Source organism: Varanus komodoensis, unplaced genomic scaffold, assembly GCF_004798865.1.
Source record: "Varanus komodoensis strain SLA01 unplaced genomic scaffold, ASM479886v1 scaffold36, whole genome shotgun sequence".
Lineage (NCBI taxonomy): Eukaryota > Metazoa > Chordata > Lepidosauria > Squamata > Varanidae > Varanus > Varanus komodoensis.
In genome coordinates this window covers 5,067,477-5,092,605 of record NW_025335873.1, presented here as the reverse complement: position 1 = coordinate 5,092,605, position 25,129 = coordinate 5,067,477, and the positions used below count along the sequence as shown (strand labels likewise).

Genomic DNA, 25,129 nt, shown 5'->3' with positions numbered 1-25,129 from the left:
ATATTCCTAAACCCCAGTGTGATCCATTGGGGAAAAGGTGGTCAGGTTTTGAACTGGTGACCAGAACCGGCACAACCATCAAAATACTGGTCCGGAGGCCGTCTGGAGTGCTCATTCTCCAGATAGGCGCCAGCTGGGAGACCAGAGCAATGAGTTTCATTATTGTTCGGTTTCCTACTGGTGCTAGTTTGGTTCTTGCATCTGGTTTGTGCAATCTTGGAAGTTTGCTGCCTTACGTTGTTCGCTCCACCTTTGCTGCTCCTGAATTCCTTCCAGTTAATCTTGCCTCAGGTACTTGTGGTCGTCTTGGTTCTTGACCACCCGCTTGTTCTTGTCTTGCTCTGCCATGTTCTCCTGAACTTTGACATGTTCCTGGTAAGACCTTGCCCCTAACTTGACTACCGGACTTTGGACTGTGTTTTGCCTTAGGGTCCCTTGCCCAGGTCCCTGCTCCACTGTCTTGACTTCTGCTGCCCATGAGACACAAGGATCCACCCAGGAAGACTAGAATATTGGAAAATCTAACCCAAGTGGGAAACACCAAGCGTTAATATGGCTCAGCAAGTAGGCTGAATTCTATTTGTAAGGTCCTTCCTCATTGGAAAGCTGCTTCCTTTCCAAGCATATATGTGGTTATAGAGAGATCTATGCCTTAATTTAAAAACATTCTTCCAGTTCATTCACACTCTGGCACATGCTTTGAATACAAGATGCTTCTGGCATCCCTAGGCTGAGAAAGTCTCTGGTCAGAAACCCCAGCAGATGGTGACTGGTCAGTTGCTGAGCTGGATGGGCCAGGCCTGGCTCTGCCCAAGGCAGGTCTCGGCTCTGTCTCCAATGGGAAGAGCCAAGAATCACACACCCAGCCACCACGGTCAATACATTGCATTTACCCCACCGGTCAATACATTGCATTTACCCCACCTTTCTTCCCCTTGCAAGGATCTTGAGGCAGCTTGCAAGATTCTCCTCTCACCGGTTTATCCTCACAACAACCCTGTGAGGCTGGTTGGGCTGAGAGTCTGTGACTGGCCTAAAGCCACCCAGGGGACTAGAACCCTGATTTCTGGAGTCCAGCCCAGTGCTCTTAACCACTGGACCGCTCTGGCTCTCAAAGGGAGCTTCAACTACAGCTAACTAAAGCAGGAGATCAGGGTTTGGTTATCCTTTTCACAGAATTTAATGGAACAGAGTCAGAGGTGGAGAGAACCTTAAACACTCGAGGGTGTGAACCGCTGCGCAACCTCTGACTCAAAAGATGGGATTCCCTCTCCTCAGTTACCCCCCTGCTCCAAACACAATGCAGCAAAAGCCCCGACTTGGAAGATTCACAGGAGTGGAAGTAAGACCTTATTTTTAGCTATGATTAAGTGCATGAAAATGGGCATTTTATAAAAGCAGCTGGAAACGAGGCCCACAAGGCCTTTCTGTATACTACAGAGCCGGGAGTGGGTAAATTGACCTACATGTAACACAGGAGTTTAATGTGCTGGAAGAGGAAATGAAGCTCTGGGAGAGAGAAGTCTGGCAGAATTGGGGACTTTTAAAAGCTGTATAAAATGTATTTTATATGCTCACTCTGCAGAAGCCTTAATTTGCTTTCAGCCCAGAGAATCTTAATGAAAACAAAGACATACAGCGGAAAAATAAGCACTGGGACAATTCATTTTTGATGGGCAATAAGAATGAAGCAGCAATCTGCATTTTTCCTTTATTCTCCTGCAGAATACTCCAGTTACTGGACAGTGAAAGAATAAAATACTCCATGACATCCGTGCCCCTTTCCTCCTCTTGCAGAGAGTGTCCAAGTTCCTTTCCATTTTATTCCCACAACAGCCCTGTGAGGTAGGTCCAGCTGACAGTCCCTGCCTGGCTCAGAATCACCCAGTGAGCTTCATGGATGTGTATGGACTAGAACCTTGATCTCCAAGACCCAGTCCAACATTCTCACTACTGTGACTCACTGGTTCCTGAACTCTTCCATGTTGTTTTGCTAGTCCAGACACGCTGTGTACTAACTTGAGAGGGGTGGCGAGTTACTCCAGCCCCTGGGGGGTCCCGCTTGCTCTTTCCTGTACCTTAGCCCGGGGAGTTACTCCCGAGTCGACATGGCCAGAATCATCTCACGCATCCCGTTAGCCACACAGCCCTGTAATTCCCAGGTGCTCTGCAACGCCAGGTGGAGAGAAGAGAGCGCTGAGTGGCGTCGCGGGCGAACTGATCTCCGCCCCGAACCTCTTCCAGCTGATGAAATCCGCGGCAAAATTCCTGAATCCCAAGGCCAGCCTCCAGCCGTCCAGCTGCATGCTAATGACCCGGCTCCCATTGGAGGAGCGGGTGGCATTATGCAGATGACCCTGCAGGCCCCTCCTCCGCCCGCCCCGCTCAGCATCAGCTAAACTATTGTCAGCCGCCAACTTGCGACTCCAGGAAACTGACCCGGAGGGCGCGGGCTGCGCTTGGGGATCCTCCGCGCCCTTTCTCGCGCTGCAGCCGGAGGACGGGCAGGAGACGCCTGGCGTGGAGAGAGACCAGGGGTGGCTTTCCCGCGGGCCAGGTGAGCGCTCCGTTCCCACGGGCTCCCCCTCTCCCCCGGTTCCCCCGCGCCGCGCCGCGCCCCCTGCCCCTTTCCAACCCCGTTTGTTGCGGCGGGGCAGGGGGACGCGCGCCTTCCTTTCCTCCTCCTCCTCCTCCCCATTGAAATGCGGGGCTTTGAGCCCCCCCCCCTCCCTCCACGCTGTTCTTTGGATCAGAAAATCTCGCCCCTTGCAGAAGTGGGTCCGGTTGGTTCCCCGGGGGGGGGGGGGGCGTTTCGTTCCTGGGCGTCTGGTTTGGGATTGCGCGTGACTTCCGAGAAGGAGACGGGCTTGGCTCCTCTGCTAAGCAAACTTTGGTGGGTCTGTCTCTGAAAACCCTCGGCGTGAAGCTCGAAGAGCGCTGCAGCCTGACCGGCGACCTCTTTGCTCGTGAGAAGCCCGCTCTGTGCGCTGGGCTGCCGCTGGGCAAGCGGGCTCCATGAGGGTTAGGAGCGTGCGCTGCCTTTTGGGCGTGGTGCGCGTGGATGCGCGGAGGGCTTTTCGCGTTACTCGGGGCTGGACTCGAACCTGCGGTTGCTGTAGTTACATCTCCGAGGAAGCGGAGACCGGCATCGCCGGCGGAGAAGTTTTGTTAGTTGCGAGCTCGCTAAGCAACCGAGAGGGACACTCGGGCTGGTGAGTTAATCTTGTAAGAGGGTCAAGTTTTCCCTTCTTAGCCGCAAGAGGAGGGCTGCGGGAGGGGCGGTGGGGCTGGCTGGGGTCTGGCCTGGGATTCTGCACGGGCTTACTCCGGAGTAAGGCCCCGTGAAGCGCGTGGGGCCTTTTCTCGATCGGCCGGCAGCGAACTGCGTTTGGCACTGGGCTAATCCTGCCCCCATCGAGGTGCCTCCGAAAGACGGCTTTTGGCTTTGCAGTTGTGGCCTTTGCGTTGTATTTTCTTTCTGGAGAAACCGCTCATTAAGATAAACACATTACAGGGTTTTTCTCCCCTTGGGTAAGAGTCGGAGAGGTTTTTTTCCCCCTTCAATATGTGGCTTACGGTCTGTCCAGAAATAAAAGGCCTCTTTTCGCCAATAGGACTCCGTTTCAGCCTTTCCTAACGTGTTCATGATTGCAGCTCCCATCAGCCCCAGCCAGCATAGCCAATGGTCGGGAAGGATGGGAGAAGTAGTTCAGATTTGATGGTGCTTTTCAGCACTTCTGGAAGACCTTTGATTGTCTGTCTGGATTGTGTGTGCGCTGGAAGAACTGCCTTCCATTGGCAGTCGGGGCGTCTGTTCTGCAACTTCGATCCTCCTTGTTTCTTACCACCGTGAAAGAGGGAAGGACAGGGCACTCCGGTGCAGGTGAATTCAGAGATAAATTCCACTGTGTTCAGTGGGGCTGACTCGCAGGTACTTGTGCGTAACGCAGAAGCCCGGTTGTATGCATGTTTAGCAAGAGAAGAGGTCAAGGAGCTCTCTGTGTGGGGAATCCTGGTTTTTGTGGGACTTTCTCCTGTCTAAGTATGTATTGGATTGTGCCTGGACAGAGCCATCGTGCGGGTGATAAGACTGTGCCTAAGTGGTCATAGGCTTGGATTTCCACCTCCAGCTGCTTCCCTTCCTCTCCAAAGCACAGCGTTTAGACAGTCCTAATCAGATACTGGGCCACTTTGTGGAGTAGAAGCGAATGGGGCAGCCTTCATCTCCTCGGGTCTTTCGCTCCACAGAGGATGCCCGCAATGCTCTGCTTCCAGAGGGGTGAGAGCATCCCTGCTGGTTTGACAGTGCGGCATAGTGGTTGGAATGTTGGACTGGACTCGGGAGATCCGGTCCTAGTCCCCGCTCGGCCGTGGAGCCGTCTGGGTGACTTTGGCCAGTCACTGTCTTGTAGCTCAGCCTACCTCGCAGGGTTGCTGTGAGGATAAAATAGGAGGATTCCATAAGCGGTGTTGACTTCCTTGGAAGGTAAAAGGTGGGGTGGAGGTTTAATAAATTGCACCCGAAGTCTCTCAATACTGCAGCCCCGGTGGAACTTGCCCTGAGTGTGATGGGACTTGAAGTGTTGAAAGAAATCTAGCCCACCTGTTTAAAGTAAGGAATACTATGCCGTACGTTTGCATGACACATTACAGAAAACCGAAGGAGAGATCTTTGCCCCCATGGAGCTTACAATCAAAAATGCAAGAGGAACAGAGGTAGAGATAAATAGGGGGTGAATCTATATATAATGTGATTATATTTATTACATCCTATCATGAAGCTCAGTTATAGGGGTGCAGTTCAGTTCTGTTTGTGTCTACTTGGGGCTTCCACAGGGCTTACTCCCGGGAAAGTGAGCATAGAATCCCATAGACTCTGGCATCCGCTCCCCAGAGCAGTCTGCCTGGCACCGACATTATATGCTTTCCGGTGCCGGTAAAAACCTCTTTATTTGATCGTTATTTTAACAATTAATGTCTTTAGTTGTTTTAGGATTTGATTTGATTTTTTCCCCCTTTTCACAGTCGCATTTTCTATAGTGATGTGTTTGCTATTGTTTTAATAAATGCTTTATATAGTAGTTTTATATTTATTGTATTTTTTATATCTTGTAAGGCTTCCTGAGCGCTTGAAGCGATAGGACGGGGTATAAATGTATGTGATGAATAGAACTGCGGGGCCTGGGGGGCTTAGCAAGGGACTGGAAGGCACTGGGGGATGTGCCTGGGCGCCACGCTGAGCTTCTGGGATGGCAAAGAGCAGCTGTGAGGCAGGTCAGGAAGGGGTATGTAGGTGGAGAAGGGAGCTACTCTGGGAAGCTTCCTAGCTGGGGTTACTTCGGAAACGGTTGGGGCTTGCGCACGCTCTTGGGGAGAAGGGTTTCTTTACTCTGCAGAGCCCGGCTCTTGCTCTGCAGAGCCCGGCTCTCCTGCCATTGCTAAAACTGCTCCTGAAGCTGCTTCCAGTATCAGAGGTTTGCTTGTCTTGAGGCCAGCACCTGCTGGGAGAGCGGATCCCGTTCAAGGAAAGTTCTCCAAGGTTGCACAAGCAGCAGGCTGCCGTCTTGTCCTTTCCTTGGGGCAGCCCTGCATGGCACCTCGCCCTCTCTCCTCCTCGGCCCCCCACCCCGTCATTCAGCCTGAGCTACCCTGCAGCGTCGCTGTGAAGAGAGAGTGGGTCAGAACCAAGAACCGCAAGAGCTGCCTTGGAGGGAAACTAGGAGAGGTTCCAAAAAATAAGGCGAATACGTACATTGAAGGCCAAGATTCATCCTTCCTTGCACCTTTGCATTTGAGTGTAACTTCAGGGGAGAGAGAGCAGATGAGGGAAACGCCCCAAACCTGGATTGCAGCTTCCACTGTGTGGGGTTGTGCGAGTGTGGCAGGAAGGGGGCGGGGGGATGTGTGACTGAGGCTTTAGGCAGAGAGTAACAGCCCCGCAGTCGGCCCCAGAGGTTTCCAGATGGCGTGCAGAAACGTTCAGGACAAGCAATTTAGGGCAGAGTCCATGTGATGCAACCCCCCCCCCCAATAATGATGATGATACAATGTTCATATGGACAGCTATTTAGGGAAGAGAGCAGAATTGTGCGTCACAGTGTCCTGGCTTCCAGAGTTGCAATCCGTTCATTCCCATGAAGCCGCCTGCAGCATGGGAGCCCTTCGGATGTGCTGGACAGCAGCTCCCATCATCCCCCAGCCAGCTGCGGGTGATGGGAGTTGTGGTTCAAACAGATCTGGTGGGCGCTAGAGAGTCGAACCCTTTGACTTGAACAGCCAACTTGATTGGTTCGTATGATGCAGACAGATGTCTTTCCCCCACCTGCAGGCCAGGTGTTGCTTTTGGGGATTCCATGAAACCATGATGGGTTATGCGGTTGCTTTTGAAAAAATTAATTTATTTAAAACTTTTACATCCCGTCCCTTATGCATGGCAACTTGGGACAACTGACAATCAGTAAAATCAAATACATTGAAAACAATCTAAGCAATAAATAACATATAGCAATAAAACACAGCTGTTGCATTTAAATACTAATTTTTAAAATAATGGTTAAATAAAAGGGTTTTGACCTGGCACTGGAAGGAGTATAAGCTCGGCGCCAGGCGAACCTCTCCAGGGAGCGCATTCCACAATCTGGGCACCACCGCAGGGAAGGCCCTCCTCTGAGTAGATGCCCTTTTCACCTCCTTCAGGGAGGGTTCCCGGAGCGGGGCCTCTCCCGCAGATCTTAAGGTGCGTGAGGGCATATAATGTGTGAATATGGGAGGGATTCCTGATTGAGTTGTATGCTTAACACAAGTGCATGTTTGTTTCTATGGCTTTAGAGGCATCTTTGGAAAGGGGTCCCTCTAAAAGGTACAAGAACTTTAGACGGAAGAGCTGTGCTCTCACAAAATTCTCACACTTGGGCTTCCTCTTCCACCCTGCGGTTTCCATCCCTTGGTGCTAAACCTGCTCTTGTCCCCTCTTATGTGTGATGGCTTTCAGAAACTTGAAGACTACAGTGAGATCACCCCTTCATCTTCTCTCCTCCAGGCTAAACACACCTTCCTCTTGTAACTTTCCAGAATCCTCGTCTTTATCCTTGGTATTCATGTTGCTCACATCATTTTAAAATATGGTTTCCCACCTGTCTTGAGATCGGCGGGGGAGGCCCTTCTCTGGGAGCCCTCCATGAAAGAAATTAGGAGGGTGGGTACTCGGAGGAGGGCTTTCTCTGCAGTGGCGCCTAAGTTATGGAATGTGCTCCCCAGAGAGGTCCGCCTGGTGCCGTTGTTATTTGTTTTTCGGCGCCAGGCGAAGACCTTTTTATTCAAGCGGCATTTGAACTGTTAATATTATTGGATTTTATCTGGCCAGGGCAGCTTATTTTATACTGTATTTTTGTATTTTTAATTTAATGTTTATATTTTTGATTTATAATTATTTTAACTTATTGTTGTAAGCCGCCCCGAGGCTTTGGCGAATGGGGTGGCATAAAAATGTTTTAATAAATAAATAAGTAAATACCCCATCCCTCCCGAGGCCTGGATTCACGAGTGTTCGTCCTTTGTTTTTAAAGCCATCCAACATGTGTTTGCTTTCCTCCCACTCTTGCTTCCTAGAACACAGTTTCCTTTTAAAAAATATTTCTCTGCCTTTTTGCCGGTCATAACTTATCACATTAAAGACCCCCAGAGCAAGGAAAAGGGGTTTTCCTTTGGGTGCAGAGCAACCAGTTTAAAAATAAAAAATTGAGGAATGATGGATTGGGAATTAAAGTGTGGTGTTCTGCCAAAATAAATTCCTGCAGAATTAACACATCTGAGTTTATCAAGACATCCCTTGCCAAGAGATTGCCATGATGTGCCCCAGTCTGGATTCCTTGGGAGTAAGTCCATGGCAAATAAATGAGGCTTGATTCCAGATAAGTACCGTTGAGATCAGGTTGGCAAGGGATGCATTCTTGTGGGGCCTCAGAAAGTATAGACAAAGTATAGTTTTGGGTGGAAATTTCATTTTTATTTTGTTTTTATTATAAATAAATTGGAAATGCTGACATAGGGCTAAGTGATAGGAGACACAAGCTAAATGCAGGGGATGCAATAGGGTGATTTGCAACTTTGGAAGGTGGTAATTATGGGCTGGAGAGAGACAAGAAATGACAGCCTGCTGAGATGCCTTCTCCTCTGGTCAATGGTGCCAGGCCATTTTCTTCAGACTTCCAAACGGTGCCAGGGATTTCTAGGTCAGCCTTCCCCAGCCTGATGTGCTCCAGTGTGTTGGATTTCCATTCCCATCATCCCCACCCAACCCAGGCCATGGGTTGAAGGAACAGGGTTTGTTAGCCTGGGAAAGAGAAGTCTGACATCAAGAGCATGCGGGACCTGGATTGAAAGGGGCTTTTCTCCTGTGCCCGGTTTGTGGGCTTCCCATGGGCCGCTGGGTGGTCCTGGAGAAGAGAGTGGTGGCTTAGATGGGCTTCCTACACGAGGTATTTATTGTGTGCTCAGGATTCCTCAGTCTTGGTCGTTTCCAGTGCTTTGTACAATGTAGTCATTCTCCAGGGGATTCCCTACCCTTTGCAACCATTTTTGGGTGGGGAAGCGTCTGTCTGGGGAAGCTGGGAATGACAGAAAAAATTCCTACCGTGCTTGCACAATCCCACTACACCCTCACACCCCCTAGAGGTTTGGTGGTGGTTCTTTGTTTGGCTTAGGGTGACCTAACGCAAGTCCTTCAAAATGCCACATCCAGTTCAGCTCTTGCAAAAATCTGGGCTGTGGCTTCTTTGAGTGGGCCCATCCCGCTCCTGTTTGGACTTCCTTTTCTTCTTCTGACTTTGACTTTCCCAGGTTCTCCAGGTTGCTTTGTCTTATCATGGTGGGTCCAAAGTAGGATAGCTTCCGTCCCGTCATTTTTGCTTCTAGGGAAACCTCTGTCTTGGTTTGCTCTTGGACGCACTTGCTGGTCTATCAGTCCAGGTATTCACAAAGCTCCCCTCCAGCACCGTGTTTCAAATGCATCCATTTTCTTCCTGCCGGCTCCCTGGCCAACTTCCACATCCGTCCACAGTGATCAAGAAAACAGCGGTGTGGAAGAACTTGGCCTTGGTCTCCTGTGGAACAGCCTTAGCTTGATATTCTTTTCTAGTTCCTTCGCTGCTTCCCTTCCAAATCTCTGTCTTCTCCTAGAGAGGAACACCAAGAGCAGACGAGGACTAAATGGGTAGCGGATCTGAATCCGATCCCACGAAGAATCTGGAAGCAGCCGCCTTGCTAAAGTGGCAGGCGAAAAATCTTGCCTACCGAAATTCTGGTTCAGCAGGGCTCTTTTTATGTTCTTATGATAGGACTCTTCAAATCCCCGCAGGGCTGTCGCAGAGAAGGGGCATAGTTGTCCTAAATTTGCTCCAGTGGATTTTGATCGAACATTAGGAGAAATGTGTCGATGGGAAGCCCAGTTGACAGACAAACGGATTACTAAGGGAGGTTGTGAGCTCTCCTCCTTTGCAGATCTTCTGGCAAGGACAGTTGCAGAAGTCCTGGTTCTGGACTTCCTGCACCAAGTAAGTAGGGGCTGGACTGGATGACCTTTGAGGCTCCCCATCAACGATACAAAGAAACGCAGTGTCCAGATTGTGTTACATGGTGGGACTAGAAGCAGGGAAAGGGCTTTTCTCCCCATTTTAGGCTTAAATCAGTATTGTTTTTATAAATGCCCTGAGAGCTTCAGCTATGAGGCAGTAGAGACATAGGGTGATTATTATAATATTTAAAAATTAAGTGAGGGTTTGTTACTCACCTTTTATGTGATGCCCACAGAGAGAGATGCAATCAAGGGATCTGATCTCCCTGGGTTTTAAAGATGCCCTTTGCCAAGGAGTTGCAAACCCTGATCTTAAATCGCATTAAGTCGGAGGCCAGCTGGCGTGGGCTCAGTGGATCTGGCTCGCAAGTCGGCCTGGTCAAGACGGGGCAACCTGCCGAGCGAAGATGGGAGATGCGGGACTCAGATGGCAGGGCAGGGAGCAGTGGCAGGTTTTAAACGAGACTTTGAGAGTGCTGTGTGAGACACACTCCAGCAGAGGAGTTAGAGACTGACCCTAAATCATCGCCATATTGTATCCATCAAATGATCCATATACCTGTCTCAGGTAACTTTTTTTTAGAAATGAGAAACACGGGGGGGGAAGGGGGGCCGCTGGGAAGATGAAAGCAGGCCTGCTGGATCAAACCCAAAACATATCTAGACCAGTGTTTTGTTCCCACAGGGTGCCTTTGGGAAGCCCACAAGGAAGATTGGGGGGGGGCAGGCGAGGCAGAGAACTGGGCCACATGCCTGTCACGAGACGGAGGGAGGGGGGGTTCCCCCACTGGGGCTGGCATATAAGCATTTAGACCAGTAGCCACTGCTAGAATCTGCCCGATGACCTTCTGCAAACCTTGTGTCACTCTACACAACTCTGACCCGGCTCAAACCTCCGAGTCTTTCAGACAAGGAGGAAACACCTTTTCTTGTGAATCGGACACACATCTGGAAGGGAGGGCCTTGCGCACGGGCTGCCGAGTCCTCTTACAGGCTTAGGCCGTTTCCTTCCCCCTTTGGCTGCCGCGGTGCCTGGCAGCCCCACGAACCGCTTGTCTGCGGAGGTGGCAGATGTGTCTGTGGATGGGGAAGATGGATAATCCGATCATCAGCTGAGCTGGCTTCTCTGAACTGCCCAGGAGTCGGGGGAAGGGGAGGATGTTTGCCTCTCTGTTACTGGCCGTTTTGATGATTATTCAAAGTGCAGCTCGCAGGCAGGGGGAGGAGTGACTTTGGGGTAGGAGTTCTTGGTGATCATTTCAAAGTACTCAGCCTAAAACAGGGAACTGAATCGTGCGCTTGTGCATTGATTGGAAGAACTTCAATTGCTTGCTAACTGGTGTAATTCTGATTAGAATGTATCAAAACAAAGATGAGTGGAGTTGTTTGAGCCTGATGTGGCTCCATGCAGAAAGGGGAGGATAAAAGGTATTTAAAAACACAGAGGCAATTGATAACTTTGTTACAGTACTGGAGTTGTTGTTGTTGTTAGTTGCAAGGCCATGCTCAACCCATCACAACCCCATGGACAACAATCCTCCAGGCTCTCCTGTCCACCACCACTGGAGTAACATAGAAACAGAGCGGGTCAGAAGGGACTCCCAGGCCATCTAGTCTGACCCCCGGCTCCAACCGGCTCCCCTCACGACATGCCCACCATGTGGACATCCAGGCTATCCTTGAAAACCCTCACCGATGGGGCCTCGACCACCTCCCATGGAAGCCCATTCCACACCCTCGGGATCCTGACTGTCAGGAAGTGCTTCCTGGCATCTAAATTGAACTTGGGTTCCCTGAGCTTTGCTCTGTTGGAGCACGTCCTGCCTTCCTCTGCAGGGGAGAACAGGCCTCTACCCACCTCCATGTGACACCCCCTCACATACCTGGATATCGTCAACAGATCCCCTCCGAGTCTCCTCTTCTCCAGGCTGAAGAGACCCAGTTCCCCCAGTCTCGCCTCATACGGCATCCCCTGCAAACCGGCCACCAACCTTGTGGCCCTGCGCTGCACTGACTCCAACCTGGCTATATCCTTCCTGTAATGAGGGGCCCAAAACTGAGTACAATACTCCAGTTGCGGGGGCACCAGAGTTGTGTAGAGTGGTAGTAATACCTCTCTCGATCTAGAAGCCACGCTTCTGGCTATGTAACCAAGGGTGGCGTTCACCCTCTTGACCACCGCATCACACTGCTGGCTCATGTTCAGCCTGCAGTCGAGCAGCACCCCGAGGTCCCTTTCACAAGTGCTGCTCTCCAGCCACTTGTCCCCTAACCTGCACTTATGACACCCATTCCTGTGCCCCAAGTGCAAGACCTTGCACTTATCCTCATCGAACGCCAAATAAAGCACAGTTTGGAACTGAGCAAGTTGCCATACACTAAATCAGAACACTGGTCTGCTTAGCCAGGTATAGCTGAGGGCTACCCTCCTGGATCTCAGTGAGGCCACTTCCCAAGTCTTATTTGGAGGTGGGGTATATCTTTATCTGGGGAGAAAGCTGGAGCAGCTTCCACAAAATTATTTAAAGTATTTAGATTTAAAGTATTTTTCTTTCACTCCTCAGTCAGACAGGCTCCTGGAGTAGTTTACATGCAAACAGGAAAACAAAACACAGGCAAACAAAGTAAGATGCTAGTCCACATGGTTCTGAATTAAAAAGTAACAGCAGAAACCGTAACAGTCAAACTGTTGCTCCCATCTAACTCAGTGCTATATTCACTGACTAGAAGGAAGTCTCCAGGATTTCAGACAGGGTTTTTCCTTGTCCTCCCTGGAGACACCACAAATTCAGCGTGGGATCGTTTCCATGGTGCCTCTCCGTGGTGTTGCACCGGCAAACATCTGATGCTGTGGTCTACGTAGTGCTTCCTGACATGGCGCACTCTGCCGGAGAGGTGGAATGATGCGTGGAGAAAAACATCAGCTCAGGGCCTTTGGAAGGATACCTGTGCAAAGAACCCCGGTTTAAACACTCAGGATGCGTTGTGCATGAGGTGTTAGCTGCACTGCTTGACAAGTGACATCTAAATAGCATTTATTTCGGCATGCGCTGTGCGTATTAGAGTGGTGCGGCAGATGGCCGCTCAGAGATTTGGGGCTGGTCCGCCTTCTAACACGGCCTGCTTTGTACGATCGAAGAAACACCCACCGATGAGTCTCAGATCACCAATAGCGGGCTGCTTCACTGGCTTCGTGCTTCTACCTTATGGACGGCCTCGCACACTTTAGGAGCACTGCCGTTTTGACTCTGAAATGCCTTGTTCGATACTTATGAGGATGTATTTCTCGGTCTGAGCCAGTATTTCAGATTGGCTTGGAGTTAACTCACAGGTAGCTCAGTTTTCCCCGACCCGGTGCCTGCCAATATGCGTGGTGGACTATAATCCCCATCATCCCCAGCCAAAGCAACCTGGCAGGACATGCTGGGGTTTGTGGAGGGTGCCTGGCTGGGGAAGGCTGCTCCATCCTGAAAGTCATGCACGATTTGGAGGGAGATGAGTTGCTGAAGCAAGGCGGGAGCTTGGCTCTTTCCCAGAAAGCACTGCTAAGTTCACCCTTCTCACTCATAAAGTGCCCCAGATGTATTGGACTACAATGCTCAGCACCCCAGTCATTGGCCATGAGGGCAAGGGATGATGGGAGTTGTAGTCTAAAGCATCTGGGGGGTGCCAAGGTGGAAAAGGCTGAATAGAATCAACATCTCCTTTGCTCCAGGCCCCGGGACTACATGGAGGTGGGACCATTGCACTTATCTCCTGTTTGAAGGTTACTGCAATGAGGACTGGAGCCTTGATAAGTCGCCAGGAAGACTTAAACCGTGACTCGTCCTGCGCTACAGCTGTTCTCGGGGCTGGCAAGAAGCGATTGTGTGTGCCAAGGGCACATAGGCAGCTCTTCACCTTTAAGAGCTTGCTTCCTCTTTCACCATCCGCTTTCTCTGCCTCAGTCGCTGGTTGTTCCGCTTCCCACTTTCACGCTTTGCCTTGTGATTGTTAAGGACTTGCTCTTTCTCCTCTGGCCCCACAGGCAGCTTCTTGCTGATGCTGCATGCAGCTGGGGAACTCCACTCCAGAAGGTGCATTTGCACCCACTGTTTTGAAAACGCCCTGAGTGGGCATTGCAAAGGGGGTGAGCATCTGTACAGTGGAACCTCAGCTCATGCCCAAATCGGGTCGCAAACAGATATTTCATAAAAATTTAGATTCAGGTCGCAAACTACACCTTGGCTGGTGACTCCCCCGGCCCCCGAGTGGGGAGATGGCCGGAATCGGGCTGGGGAGATGGCCAAGATCACACCCGTCTTTCCTGCAGGAGCGCAGCCGCGATCTCGGCCCTCTCCCCACCCAGCACGATCGAGCTGTCTCTCCACCCTGAGTACGCCCGCGTTCGCACCCCTCTCCCCCCGCCCCCCCAGCGTGCCAGGATGACGGGTGCATGCCAGGATGATGGGCACAGTCGCGGTCATGCTGGCGGGGGCAGATGGCCGCGATCGTTGTTGTTCTGTGTCGCTTTGCTTCACCTTTTTCTGATTTTAAAAAAACAGTTACAGAAGGGATTAACCTTATTTACACTGAACCTTATAGGGAAATTTAACTTGGCTCATGACCAATTTGGGTCGCGACCAGAATCGTGGAGCGGATTAAATGCGTGAGCCAAGGTGCCACAGCATCAGTGGTGTGCACAGACCCCTTCCTGCCAGCCGATAATGTCAATAATGTCATTCCTCCGTGGCAAGCTTAGAAGCACCTTCTAATTGCGATCTATCCCAGTGTCGGCAGGTCGGCTGGGAATCTACCATCTCCCTGTCTTAACATGTGAAGTCCATAGCCAGTGGTAGCAGCGTGGAGGAAGTTTCCATGTGCAAAAGGCCAAGAAATTATGTGCACATGGCGCTGCTAATTAGGCAGCAACTGGCTTGCTTAATGAGCCAGGGCACAGACTGTGCCAAGAAAGTCATATGCTGGAAAGCAGCTGCAGCCCTTGTGAAATCTCTCCTCTTCTCTTCTCTGTGTTCTTGTTTTGCCTTTAATAGCAATTACCCTCCTGCAATTTGGGGCCCCTCTTGCAAAAGCCCCCCCCCCCACTGCGAAGGAATAATTTACTCCAGGGGAGGGTGAAGGAGAATTAGAGCTTTGCTGGAGGTTGTCACCCTTGGCTCTTGCTGGTTTCATTTCTGGAAAAGGTGACTAGAAAGATGTTGCTATCTTTGATCTCATTCTGTTGGTTGGCAGACCAGAGCACCAGAATACAGCTATTCAGAAAATCTTCTTTTTCCACCAGGTGGGGACAAAAGGGATGAAATACATTAATTGCATTTTGACTTTGAGTGATGGTTGATGTTCCTGGATACCTTGGCTTAATTTAGATGCCAGGAAGCACTTCCTGACAGTCAGGACCTCGAGGGTGTGGAATGGGCTTCCACAGGAGGAGGTGGAGGCCCCATCAGTGCAGGTGTTCAAGGATGGGCTGGATGTGCACATGGTGAGCATGTCGTGAGTGGAGCCGGCTGGAGCCGGGGGTCAGACTAGATGGCCCAGGAGACCCTTCTGACTCACTCTGTTTCTATGTTTAAGTGCGGTGACCCCTCATTTCTTTCTGCACACTCCAAAATGCAAGATGTAATTCTAAAGGAGTCTAAACATGTTGCTTTTCTTTTTTAATTTTCCCTGATCACTGGCATGCTTGGTGATTCCTTTATTTACCTCCAGTATCCCATCCTGCATCTTTTTCCTGCATACACCAAACTGCGGTGGCACTTGGCCAAAAAAGGAATAGCAAACTTGGCTGCTCCTGGTAAATTATATTGTCCATCTCTTGGACCGAGCATTAAAAAGCCTCCAGTTACTTTGCATTTGGGTACCTGACTCTTCTGACCTTCGGCCACACTGCTTCAGGTGGATGGGAGATGGCCCAAAACATTTAGTGGGCACCAGGTTGGGGAAAGCTGGAGAAAAGGGGGGGGCACAGTTGGATCTAATGAGGAAGGAGGCAAAGGTTCTGAACAGTCCCTGATGCTGTTAATGAGGGTTAATGCCTCCATCCGGCCTTGTCAATTACATAATCGGCCCTGCGGCATAGGATACATTAGCAGTGGATCCATCGCAAGTTCCATAAATACACTGGCTGACCCGGGGAACTGGGCTCAATACTTTCTCCAGTTCAAGCCCTTTGACTTCTATTCTCTTCACCACCTCTTACATATTTAGGAGCCATGCTTGCAGATGTGATGCCTCCAAGACGGACATGGAGGGGTCTCTCCTGCCTCTGGTCCCCCGGGGACCCACCCCCTTCAGCCCATAGCTGTGGTGACTAATTGCTCCTCAATGCAAAAGGTGTTGCAGCCTCTCCAGCAGATAGGACTGGTGCCAGTTCTTTTAACTGGTTTTGTTTATATCACTGCCAGCCAGCCTGGCTCATTTTGCTGTCCTCTTTGTATTTCTTTGTCTTATTTATGAGCTTTGTCTTTTTTGCTAGTTTTTTTTGGTGGGGGGGGTATGCTTTCCCTGGGAATTCTTGCAATAGGTCCTTGTCATCCAAGAGTTCAGATTTCTCCAAACAGGGAAAATGGATTTTGGTTGGGTTTAATGCACAGGTTCTCTACCTTTAATGTTGGTCTCTTATGCAGTCCTCTGCCTCTTGTGCTGGAGAACCCTGGACCTGTTGGATTTCACGGGAGGGGGTTGAGGCCCCGTCGGTGAGGGTGTCCAAGGATAGCCCGGACATGCACATGGTGGGCATGTCATGAGCGGAGCCGGCTGGAGCTTGGGGTCAGACTAGATAGCCCAGGAGGTCCCTTCTGACTCACTCTGTTTCCGTGTTTCTAAATAGGCCTCTGGCTGGCACAGTCCCATTTCCTCAAGGGCTGCAGCAATTTAAACAGCCGGAGGACAGAATCCGAGAGAAGGCGAAACGTTTAAAGGGGGGGAGTGAAGAAGGATGCAGTGTCAGTTTGGAAAGTGAGGTTGTGGTGTGGCAACTGTTTTGTGAACCTGTGGCCTTCTGGAAGTGGGTGGGCAACCGCTCTCATCATCCCCAGCCAGCATGGCCAGTGGCCAAGAGTGATGAGAGTGGTGCTCGCCAACATCCGGAGGGTCTTCGTGCTGGAGAGACTGCCAGAGCAAGATTAAAACTGGTGGGTGGAAATGGCGAGGAATGTGGCTAAAACTGGGGAGAAAGATCTCCAGGGCAAGATCTGTGGGACGGGGCTCTTTTTTCCTCTCTTCTAATCCTAGAACTTGGAGTCTGTTGAAAGAAATGGGTGTCTTCAAGCTGCAAGGCAGGGAAAAGAAAGAGTTCCTTTCAGAAGGGGTGGAGAATGTTTTCAAAGGGCCTGGGCTCACTCACGGAGACGAGGAACATCTAGATGGCCTGGGAGGTCCCTTCTGACTTGCTCTGTTTCTATGTACCTGTATGTCACCAACAGGTCCCCTCTGAGTTACCTCCTCTCCTTGCTGAAAAGACCCAGCTCCCTCAGTCTCTCCTCATGTGGCTTTCCTTGCAAACCAACCACCACCCTAGTGGCCCTTCATTGCACCGATTCCAACCTGGCTATATCCCTCTTGTAATGAGGGGCCCAGAAGTGAACACAATACTCCAGCTGTGGGCGCACCAGAGGCGTGTAGAGTGGCAGGAATACCTCCAGGTGAGCAATCATTTTGGCATCCCAAGGTTCCCCTTGCTGCTTCTCAGGGCCGTTTCCCCAGTTCGGGTTCTGCAGCAGCCTTTCTGCATGCAATCCCTCTTCAGAAAGGCCGAAATCCTTCCCTTCCCAGCCGACAGACAGACACTGCCGGCATTGCATTTCTGAAGTGGGGAATACTTTTAGAATCCAACAGCTTAAGAATCTCAGCATACTTCTTTGTAAAGACAAGTTTCTAGACCTCATAATTTTAATGATATGCTCAGAGGTGCTTGTGCAGTACTTGCCTTAACCAAAAGCAATTTCAGAATCAAGCAGGAGCTGATTCAGGGAGCAAAAGTGAATTTTGGTGCTTTTCCAGATTTGTTTATTAAAAGGGAAAATAACAAAATACATCAAGGGATGTTTTTGATGTTGGCTTAATTCATGAGTAACATGGTAGTCAAGGGTGCCTCTGTCATAGGGGCAGTAAATGTTGCATTAACACCCCTAGTGGTCAGCCTATACAAATATTTGGTGTGCCACAGCAAGGAGAAGATTGTTGACTTATTATTTATTATTTTGATTTATATCCTGCCTTTTTCCTACAAGGGGCTCAAGGCAGCTTACATCATTCTCCTCCTCCATCTTATCCCCACAACAACAACCCTGTGAGGTAGGCTGGGCTGAGAGTCTGTGGCTGGTCCAAAGTCACCCAGTTGGCTCCATGGCCAAGTGGGGACTCGAACCCAGATCGCCTGAGTCCCAGCCCCATGCTCTTAACCACCACACCACACTGGCTCTTCCATGCCACTAAATTACCCCCAGCCCATGTTCTGCCCTCTAGGTCTTTCTACGACTCCCATCAACCCTGGGCAGCAACAAGTGGGGAACTGTAGTCCAAATATCTCCAAGCGTACCAGGTTGGGGAACGGGGAAGGGACAGAAATAGCTTCTCTCTCTACAACCGTGTTTTTACGGAGAGGTGTTTCTGCAGGGACTGTTGCTTGTGAGTTTTTGGTGCCCTGAACAATGTGGGCCAAGCACATACGTGAGCAAAGCTCACCCACCCCCAAGGAAGTTCGCGGTGCGTCGCTCCTTCTCGCAGTGCGTTTCCGGCTTCTGCTTTTGCAAGCCGCCCAAGACGGGTTCCTGAACTCCTGACGGCGCAGCCAACCAAGGGTGTAGAAGCGTTTGAAGGATGCTGGTCTGGAAGACAGCTTCGTAGTGTTGCGGGAGGATCCTCCTGCAGTGGCAACTTTGGGGAACTGCGTGGTCCCCCGGGCGGCACAGGAAGTTTCTGCATGCAACATCTGTTTCATTTCTGCTTGGCCTCTCCCCTGCAAGTAAGTCACTCTGTCTGTCCTTCCGCTCTTTTATTGGTGTTGCTTATTCTGCTTTTTCTCCAAGGAGCAAACAGTGGCCTTCTCTTCCTCCTGCTGTAATATGGTATCTTCACAACAACCCTGTAAGGTAGGCTAGGGGAGGGTGAGAAGGACGGAAAGGGAGACTGGCCAGGGGACTCCATGGCTATCTTGGGGTTTGAAGCTTAGCTGGCCGCCTTCAACTTGGTGCCATCCAGCCGTTTTGGATTTCCCCACTCATCATCCCCAGCAAGCAGCTTGGTTAATGGGCAGGGATGTTGGGAGTTGTAGTTGGGACAGGATGCATTAGTCCGAAGCTCAGCTGGCTGCACCATGGTGGCTCTTCCCAATTTTTACTTTGGTGTCTGGTCGGAGGAGGGCCTCGGCTTTCGGGACATTTCTGCAGAGCTGACGCAGTTGTGGCTTTGCTGCGGTGCTTCTGCCGACACACAAAAAGGAAGCAGGGCTCTACAGAGGAAGGGAGAACAGTATGAATAATCAAGTATGTGCAATATTATTACGGTTATCGTTACATTTATTTATATTCTGCCTTTTTTCCTCGTGTGTGTACTCTGGGCCAGTCACTACCTCACATGGTTGTTGGGAAGATAGAATGGCGTTTTTAAATCTTCCCAACAACCCTGTGAGGTAGGTTGGGCCGAGCAACTGGCCCAAACTTATCCAGGGAGCTTCATGCCAAGTGGGGGCTAGAAGCTGGGTTCCGGCAAGAGCCGTCAAAAACAAACAAGCAAAAAGAGTTTGGATGGGCTGGTGAAGATGACAAACGACCGCGGAGAATTTTAATTCTTGCTTCATCTGTTCTGTGCACATTTCATTTTCTGGCCTGTCCAGCCTGAGCGGATTCATAACTGGTGGTAACAAAAATGGCACAGCCACAAAACTATATTCCGTTTATCAATGCACCTTTTATTCATTCAAGGGGAACACGTGATCAGGGGATCCGTCTGTACTTGACACGGCAGCAAATTGAGATTGCTCTCTCTCGGTGAGAGTGGGGACCACGTCCAGGCAAATGTCCCCAGATGGCTCACGGACCTACCGCATCCCTCGATTGCCTCTTGAATGCGTCCGTGTACTGCTCTGTCTGCGTATACTTCTAAGTGGCTGGACTCATTTTGAGCCCCAGACAGGTGGGGTGGGCAGACTCTGATCAGCAGCGTGGCAGCGGCAAAGGTCCCAGGCTGACTTCCAGTTGTGATCCGGCTTGCCACATTTATTTATTTTATTTATTTATTAAAACATTTCCATGCCAGGTGATTGTTTTTTAAAAAAATAAAGATCAGACACTCAGTGCCAGACATCTGACTAATGCCGCATCTAATTCGTTTCTTGGTCTATCTATGTAGGACTGCAAGGCTATGTTCCCTTTGGAGAAATGGTCAGATGGGGTTAGGTAGACAGATTCAGAAGATCAGTAGGATCCTTTGAACTGAGAGGTCCTTTCATGCCATCATAGAAACAGAGCGAGCCAGAAGGGGCCTCCTGGGCCATCTAGTCTGACCCCAGCACCAGCCGGCTCTGCTCACAACATGTCCACCATGGCTAGCCTATCCTTGAACACCCTCACTGATGGGGCCTCGACCATAGGGTCATATAAATGTTTTGCTAGCTAAATGTGGTTGCTTTCATTGTATGTGCTTACACCCAAGGGACTGCCTGCAAATTTCTTCTGATTATTGTTCGCTGTAGGTAAATTTGGAATCTTGCGGCTGCGATAGAATTCAATGGAGTTTACTTTGGAGTAAACGTATATTATAGGCTTGTACTCCTTATCACTTTCACATCACATGTTCCTGCTAAACAATCTATACCTCTTCTACTCTGCTTGGGAAGCTGTGTAATTATTAACTTGCAGTTGAATTTCAGTACTTCGGCAGCTGGGTTGCAGGCTGAGGAGGTGAACTCTGGTTTGGCCTGGTATTTGGTTCCTTGCTTTTGGGTTCAGGCTTTGAAAGGACTGCCTCACCTTGACAAGAAGTTGTGAACAGAGCAAGGAACTGCTAACAATGTTCATTTGCAACTGATCTCTTGCAAGGCTTATGTGGCCAGGTTCCACTGATGTTCGCAGGGGTGAATTCTTACTTGCACACTACTCTGATCTGGGTTTTGGGCTCAGGTCTTGCAAAGAGTATTTTGCGCTGTCTTATTAATTCCATCATTTTATCAGTGTCGCACTTTCTAAAATGGAACATACCGAACCCCAGAGTGGATGAGAAGATGTAGGTTAATGTTCAGTTGTAATTGATCCAAAGAAGGAAATTTGAATTTCCATTTCTTTTTTTCCTTTTGTGTCTCTTAGTCCCAGGCTCCCAATTAGACATCAGAGAGAATGTTCAGCTTTTGCTTTAGCATTTTCACCAGCTCCCTCTCTTGCTTTTAGGTTATTGTGTCGATCAGCATGCCTAGGCCCCGTAAGCCGCCCCAAGGCTTGTTGTAAGCCGCCCCGAGGCTTCGGCAAATGGGGCGGCATAAAAATGTTTTAGTAAATAATAAATAAATAGGCCTTCCTTGCAGGGATATTTTCCACCAAGCCATCCCTTAAACCAATGCCTGAATGTTCTTCCATCCTATCTAGTCCTAGCGGGCATTTCAAGTTCCCTGCATCAGGGAGACTTGTTGCTTCAAATGATAGTACATATCACGGTGGGCATCCGTTTCTACCTTTGGCTTCCCTGCCCTGGATGGCTGCTTCCTTCTTAAAACAGCGGGTGAACTCCTGTTTGCAGCCAGAGAGTGTTTGAGAGATCTTTTGGGTTTATTTGCGCTTGAGGACACCAAAAAGATCACAGAACTGGGTTGGACCAAGCGTACTGGAGTTTGCATACGGACTAGTGTCATGAGGAGGCCGAGCATGAGAAGGCACATCTTTTCCTTCCTGGCAGTGTTCACACTGTCTACTATCACCACTGCCAATTCACATTATCCTCCAGGATTCTGGAGACTTGACAGCAAAGATAACAGGACAATAGGGAAAAAATCAGGCTTTCTTTAATGCTTGTGTTGACCTATGTGAATCAGATACGGATTTCCAAACTGGATTCCTCAAGGTCTCTGAGGGTTGGGAGCCAGAATAATAGCGCTCCCCTTGACAGAACAGCATCTGTTCTCTGAAACACTGCCTCCCAAACTGCAGCTCTGGCCTTGCTTGGACTACAGCCCCCATCATCCCCAGCTTGCATGCTCGTCATTAAAACCTCCTGGAGGGAACCAGGTTGGAGAAAGCGGTCATCTTGCCTGAAGATACAGACATACACATTTCTAGGACTTTCCGAACGTGCGCCCCATGTCTTGATTTGATCAAAGTAATTATTTTGTGAGTGGTCGTTCTGAGTTTCTGAATTCTGCCACATCAGCGGCATGTTTCTACTGGTGCTGACGTTTTATTATTGAATTTGTTGATGTGTTGGGGTCTCTCTATTTTGTTGATAGTTTTCAACTGTGCAAACCGTCCAGGCAGGGGTCCCCAAACTTTTTCCACTGGGGGCCAGTTGAAAGGTGCTGGTGACGGGCGGGGGGGCGCGCACGGAGGCCCTTTTCTCCGCGCGAGTCCAAAACGATCTCCGCACGAGCAAGCTGCCCCCTCGCCTCGCGTGTGCGCGGTGAGTCCAAAACCTCTGTGGCGGGCTGGATCTGGCCCGTGGGCCATAGTTTCAGGACTCACGGTCCAGAGAGTCATGCAGCTACTGTGATGGTCTATAAACACGTAAATAACATGCATAAATAAAATGTGCTGTTCCCTTGCAAAGCTCCGGAATCCGTGCGGCGGGGGGGGGGGGCTCTCCCTGCTGGAGAAAATAGCATCTCTTGTGGCAGCTTCTCGGGGCCGAGGAGACACTGCCCCATTTTCCTCTGTCGCTCATAGAAGCCCCGGGAGATGGCACGGCCTGTGTGTCGCCAGCTGTACAGGGTGGGAGAAGAGCCGGGGGGGGGGGGGCAGAGAAGGGGGTGGGGTGATCTGCCGTGGGGGTGTCAGCCTGTGATTTTCGCTGCTGTGTGTTTCAATGGGCTGCCTTTCGCCATTTATTTTCCGAGATCTTGAGAGCGGTGCGTGGTTTTCTGCTGATGTTTGAACGATGGCTTCCATAGCTAGCAAGCAAGGCTAATAGTGAGGCATCATGGGAATTGTAGTCCAATTGCATTACTTTTAGTTGAGCGCCCTCTCGATTGGAGGAAGTCTGAGATTTCTCTTAGGGAAAGCAGTGGGCTAATGACATTTATAACAGGAGATGGGGAATAGAAGGAATAAGGTTATTCAAAACAGTGCCAGATTAGATATGGATGCATCTTCCCATTTGAGTTTCAATCTCCTCTCTTTCCAATTTTTTAATAACTTCATTTTCCCAGACAGTTGTGCTTAATGTACCTATTCCCTTTGCAATCCTAGGGATGCTCTTTTGTACATAATGTGCCTTTGTGCATTTCTGTGCCCATGCCTCACCCTCAGGCTCGTCTGCACGTGTGCTCTTGCCCTGCAGAACAATTTGGAAAAGCAGAAACACCAAAGCGGAGAGTAATTTTTTGGGTCTTGTCTAGCTTGAGGAAGTGCGAATTGAGGAAGCTGGCTTCAAAAGTGAAGCAAACGCATTTCTTCATTATATTTTTATACTGCCCCAGAGCCCACTGAGCCCACTGGGCTCTCTGGGTGGCTTTCAAATTTAAGAACAGATTGATTGATTGATTGATTGATTGATATCCTGCCTTTTTCCTACAAAGGGCTCAAGGCAGCTTACATCTCCTCCTGCATCTTATCCCCACAACAACAACCCTGTGAGGTGGGTTGGGCTGAGCGTCTGTGACTGGCCCAAAGTCACCCACTTGGCTCCATGGCTGAGCGGGGACTCGAAACCAGATCAGCTGAGTCCCAGTCCCATGCTCTTAACCACTACATCACACTGGCTCCCATAAAACAGTACAATAATCATAATCAGTTTCAAAATCCGACTCTCCAAAGAGCATCAAAATTCAGGGACAGTTAGCAGCTAATGTGGTCAATTTCTTATCCTCCTTTGTCCCAATTCTGTCTCCAGTCACAGTTCCTGTTTTTGGCCCTCTGCCTTTAGGGATGACAGGCTGTTGGAACATGTGTGCCGGCTCTTTGAGGCCTTGCAGTATCTTCTGAGAAATGTTTCCTCTGAATGGATCTTTGCCCTGAGAATCGCCCAAGCCAACTTTTCTGTTCTTCAGTCTCTCTCTCTCTCGCTTTTTTCTCAGCCTGGAGACAGAATGCAGGGAAGAAGGGATGCCGCCTAGGTCTGACCTACTTTCCCAAGGCACCAGCCGCCCGTTCTCCGAGCCCCCACAAACTTCCTTGCAGAAGCCGTGATGAAATGGCACGTGTAAGCCCATCCCCTCCTACCCTACATCTTGCCCTGGGAATTTCTTCTGCCGTGCCGCCCCCCATCCGCCTGCTTGTGGAGGATGTCGGACATGCCCGGATCAGCAGGCGATGGGTTTGAATGGTGGCGGCATTCCCGGCCGATGGAGGAGGCGGAAGAGAAAGACGAGCTAGAGGGATGCGTAGACGAGAATGGAGCACTCGGCATGACTGGTTTCACGGGGAACGTGGATCTGTGGAACCTCTCTTCCACCTCCCAGGAGAATCTGGAGGAAGCTGGACTCCTGGAAGAACTGGCGGACTACGAGAAGCTTCTGGCAGGAGATAAACCAGACTTCGACCTCGGTGAGATTCAAGATTTGGAATGCATGGGGGCAACTGGCACGGGGAGTCCCCGACCCGGTGAGTAGCACGGGGGGCAGGGAGAAGGTGCTTGAGGAGCCAGCCTCGTTTGGTTGAGTGGCAGTTATGCAATGAATGGGTGGGTAGGTGGGATTTCAGCCACAGTGCCTCCTAGGAGGAGCTAGGCACATCTGGAAGTCATCAAAAGCTGAGGAAAGCCAGTGCAGGGTCTAGCTTCCTGCAAAGTTCTGCTTTTGCTTATTTGCAACAAGAAAGCAAGTTTCTAGTCCCTAAGCTAAGAAGGTCTGCTCCAAGTACATGAGTCAGAGAGGCTCCCCCATGAGCAGCAAAACTAGAACGAGCCTTGTGGAAGGAGACCGACTTAGGCATATGTTCTCAACTTGCAGAATTGATGCAAATATTAGAAATTCAGCTGTGACATGGAATTTGGATTGCCTGGGATTGGGGAATGTACATGGGGTTCTCCTTCCCTCCCGTAATACTAGAACTTGGGATCAACCAATGGGAATGTGGCATTTGCTAGTAAGCGCAGTAAGGATTTGTAGTCACCCTCCTACCTCAGCTTCAAGCTTGCAGTCATTTGGAAGACAATAAATAGTGGTCAGGGAAGGACTAGAAGTAATTTTCTAGTTGGTGAAGGAGATATTTTATGTCAAAGGTGATTGTGCTTTTCATATTGGTACTATTAGACATTTATATTCTGTTTTGAACGCTGCTATCCTGAGACTTGCTTTGGACAGGATAAAAATGCTCCAAGCAAACAAATATTAAATGGGATGGCACTGCATTTTGTGCTTTTTGTCTGGGAATTAGGAAGCAAACATAGTCTCTTGAAACCTGTGAATTGCTTGGAGCT

General features: G+C 50.0%; 1 protein-coding gene across 1 annotated transcript in view; it reads left to right on the top strand.

Annotated features, from left to right (window-relative positions):
* Window positions 1-18,407: 18,407 nt before the first annotated feature.
* Window positions 18,408-25,129, top strand: part of AKNA (AT-hook transcription factor) — a 39,130-nt gene continuing 32,408 nt past the window's right edge. The window contains exons 1-2 of the mRNA XM_044439768.1: window positions 18,408-18,536; window positions 23,787-24,312. Of these exons, the coding sequence (XP_044295703.1) occupies window positions 23,994-24,312 (319 nt within the window). The 5' untranslated portion in view covers window positions 18,408-18,536; window positions 23,787-23,993. The remainder of the gene's footprint in view (window positions 18,537-23,786; window positions 24,313-25,129) is intronic.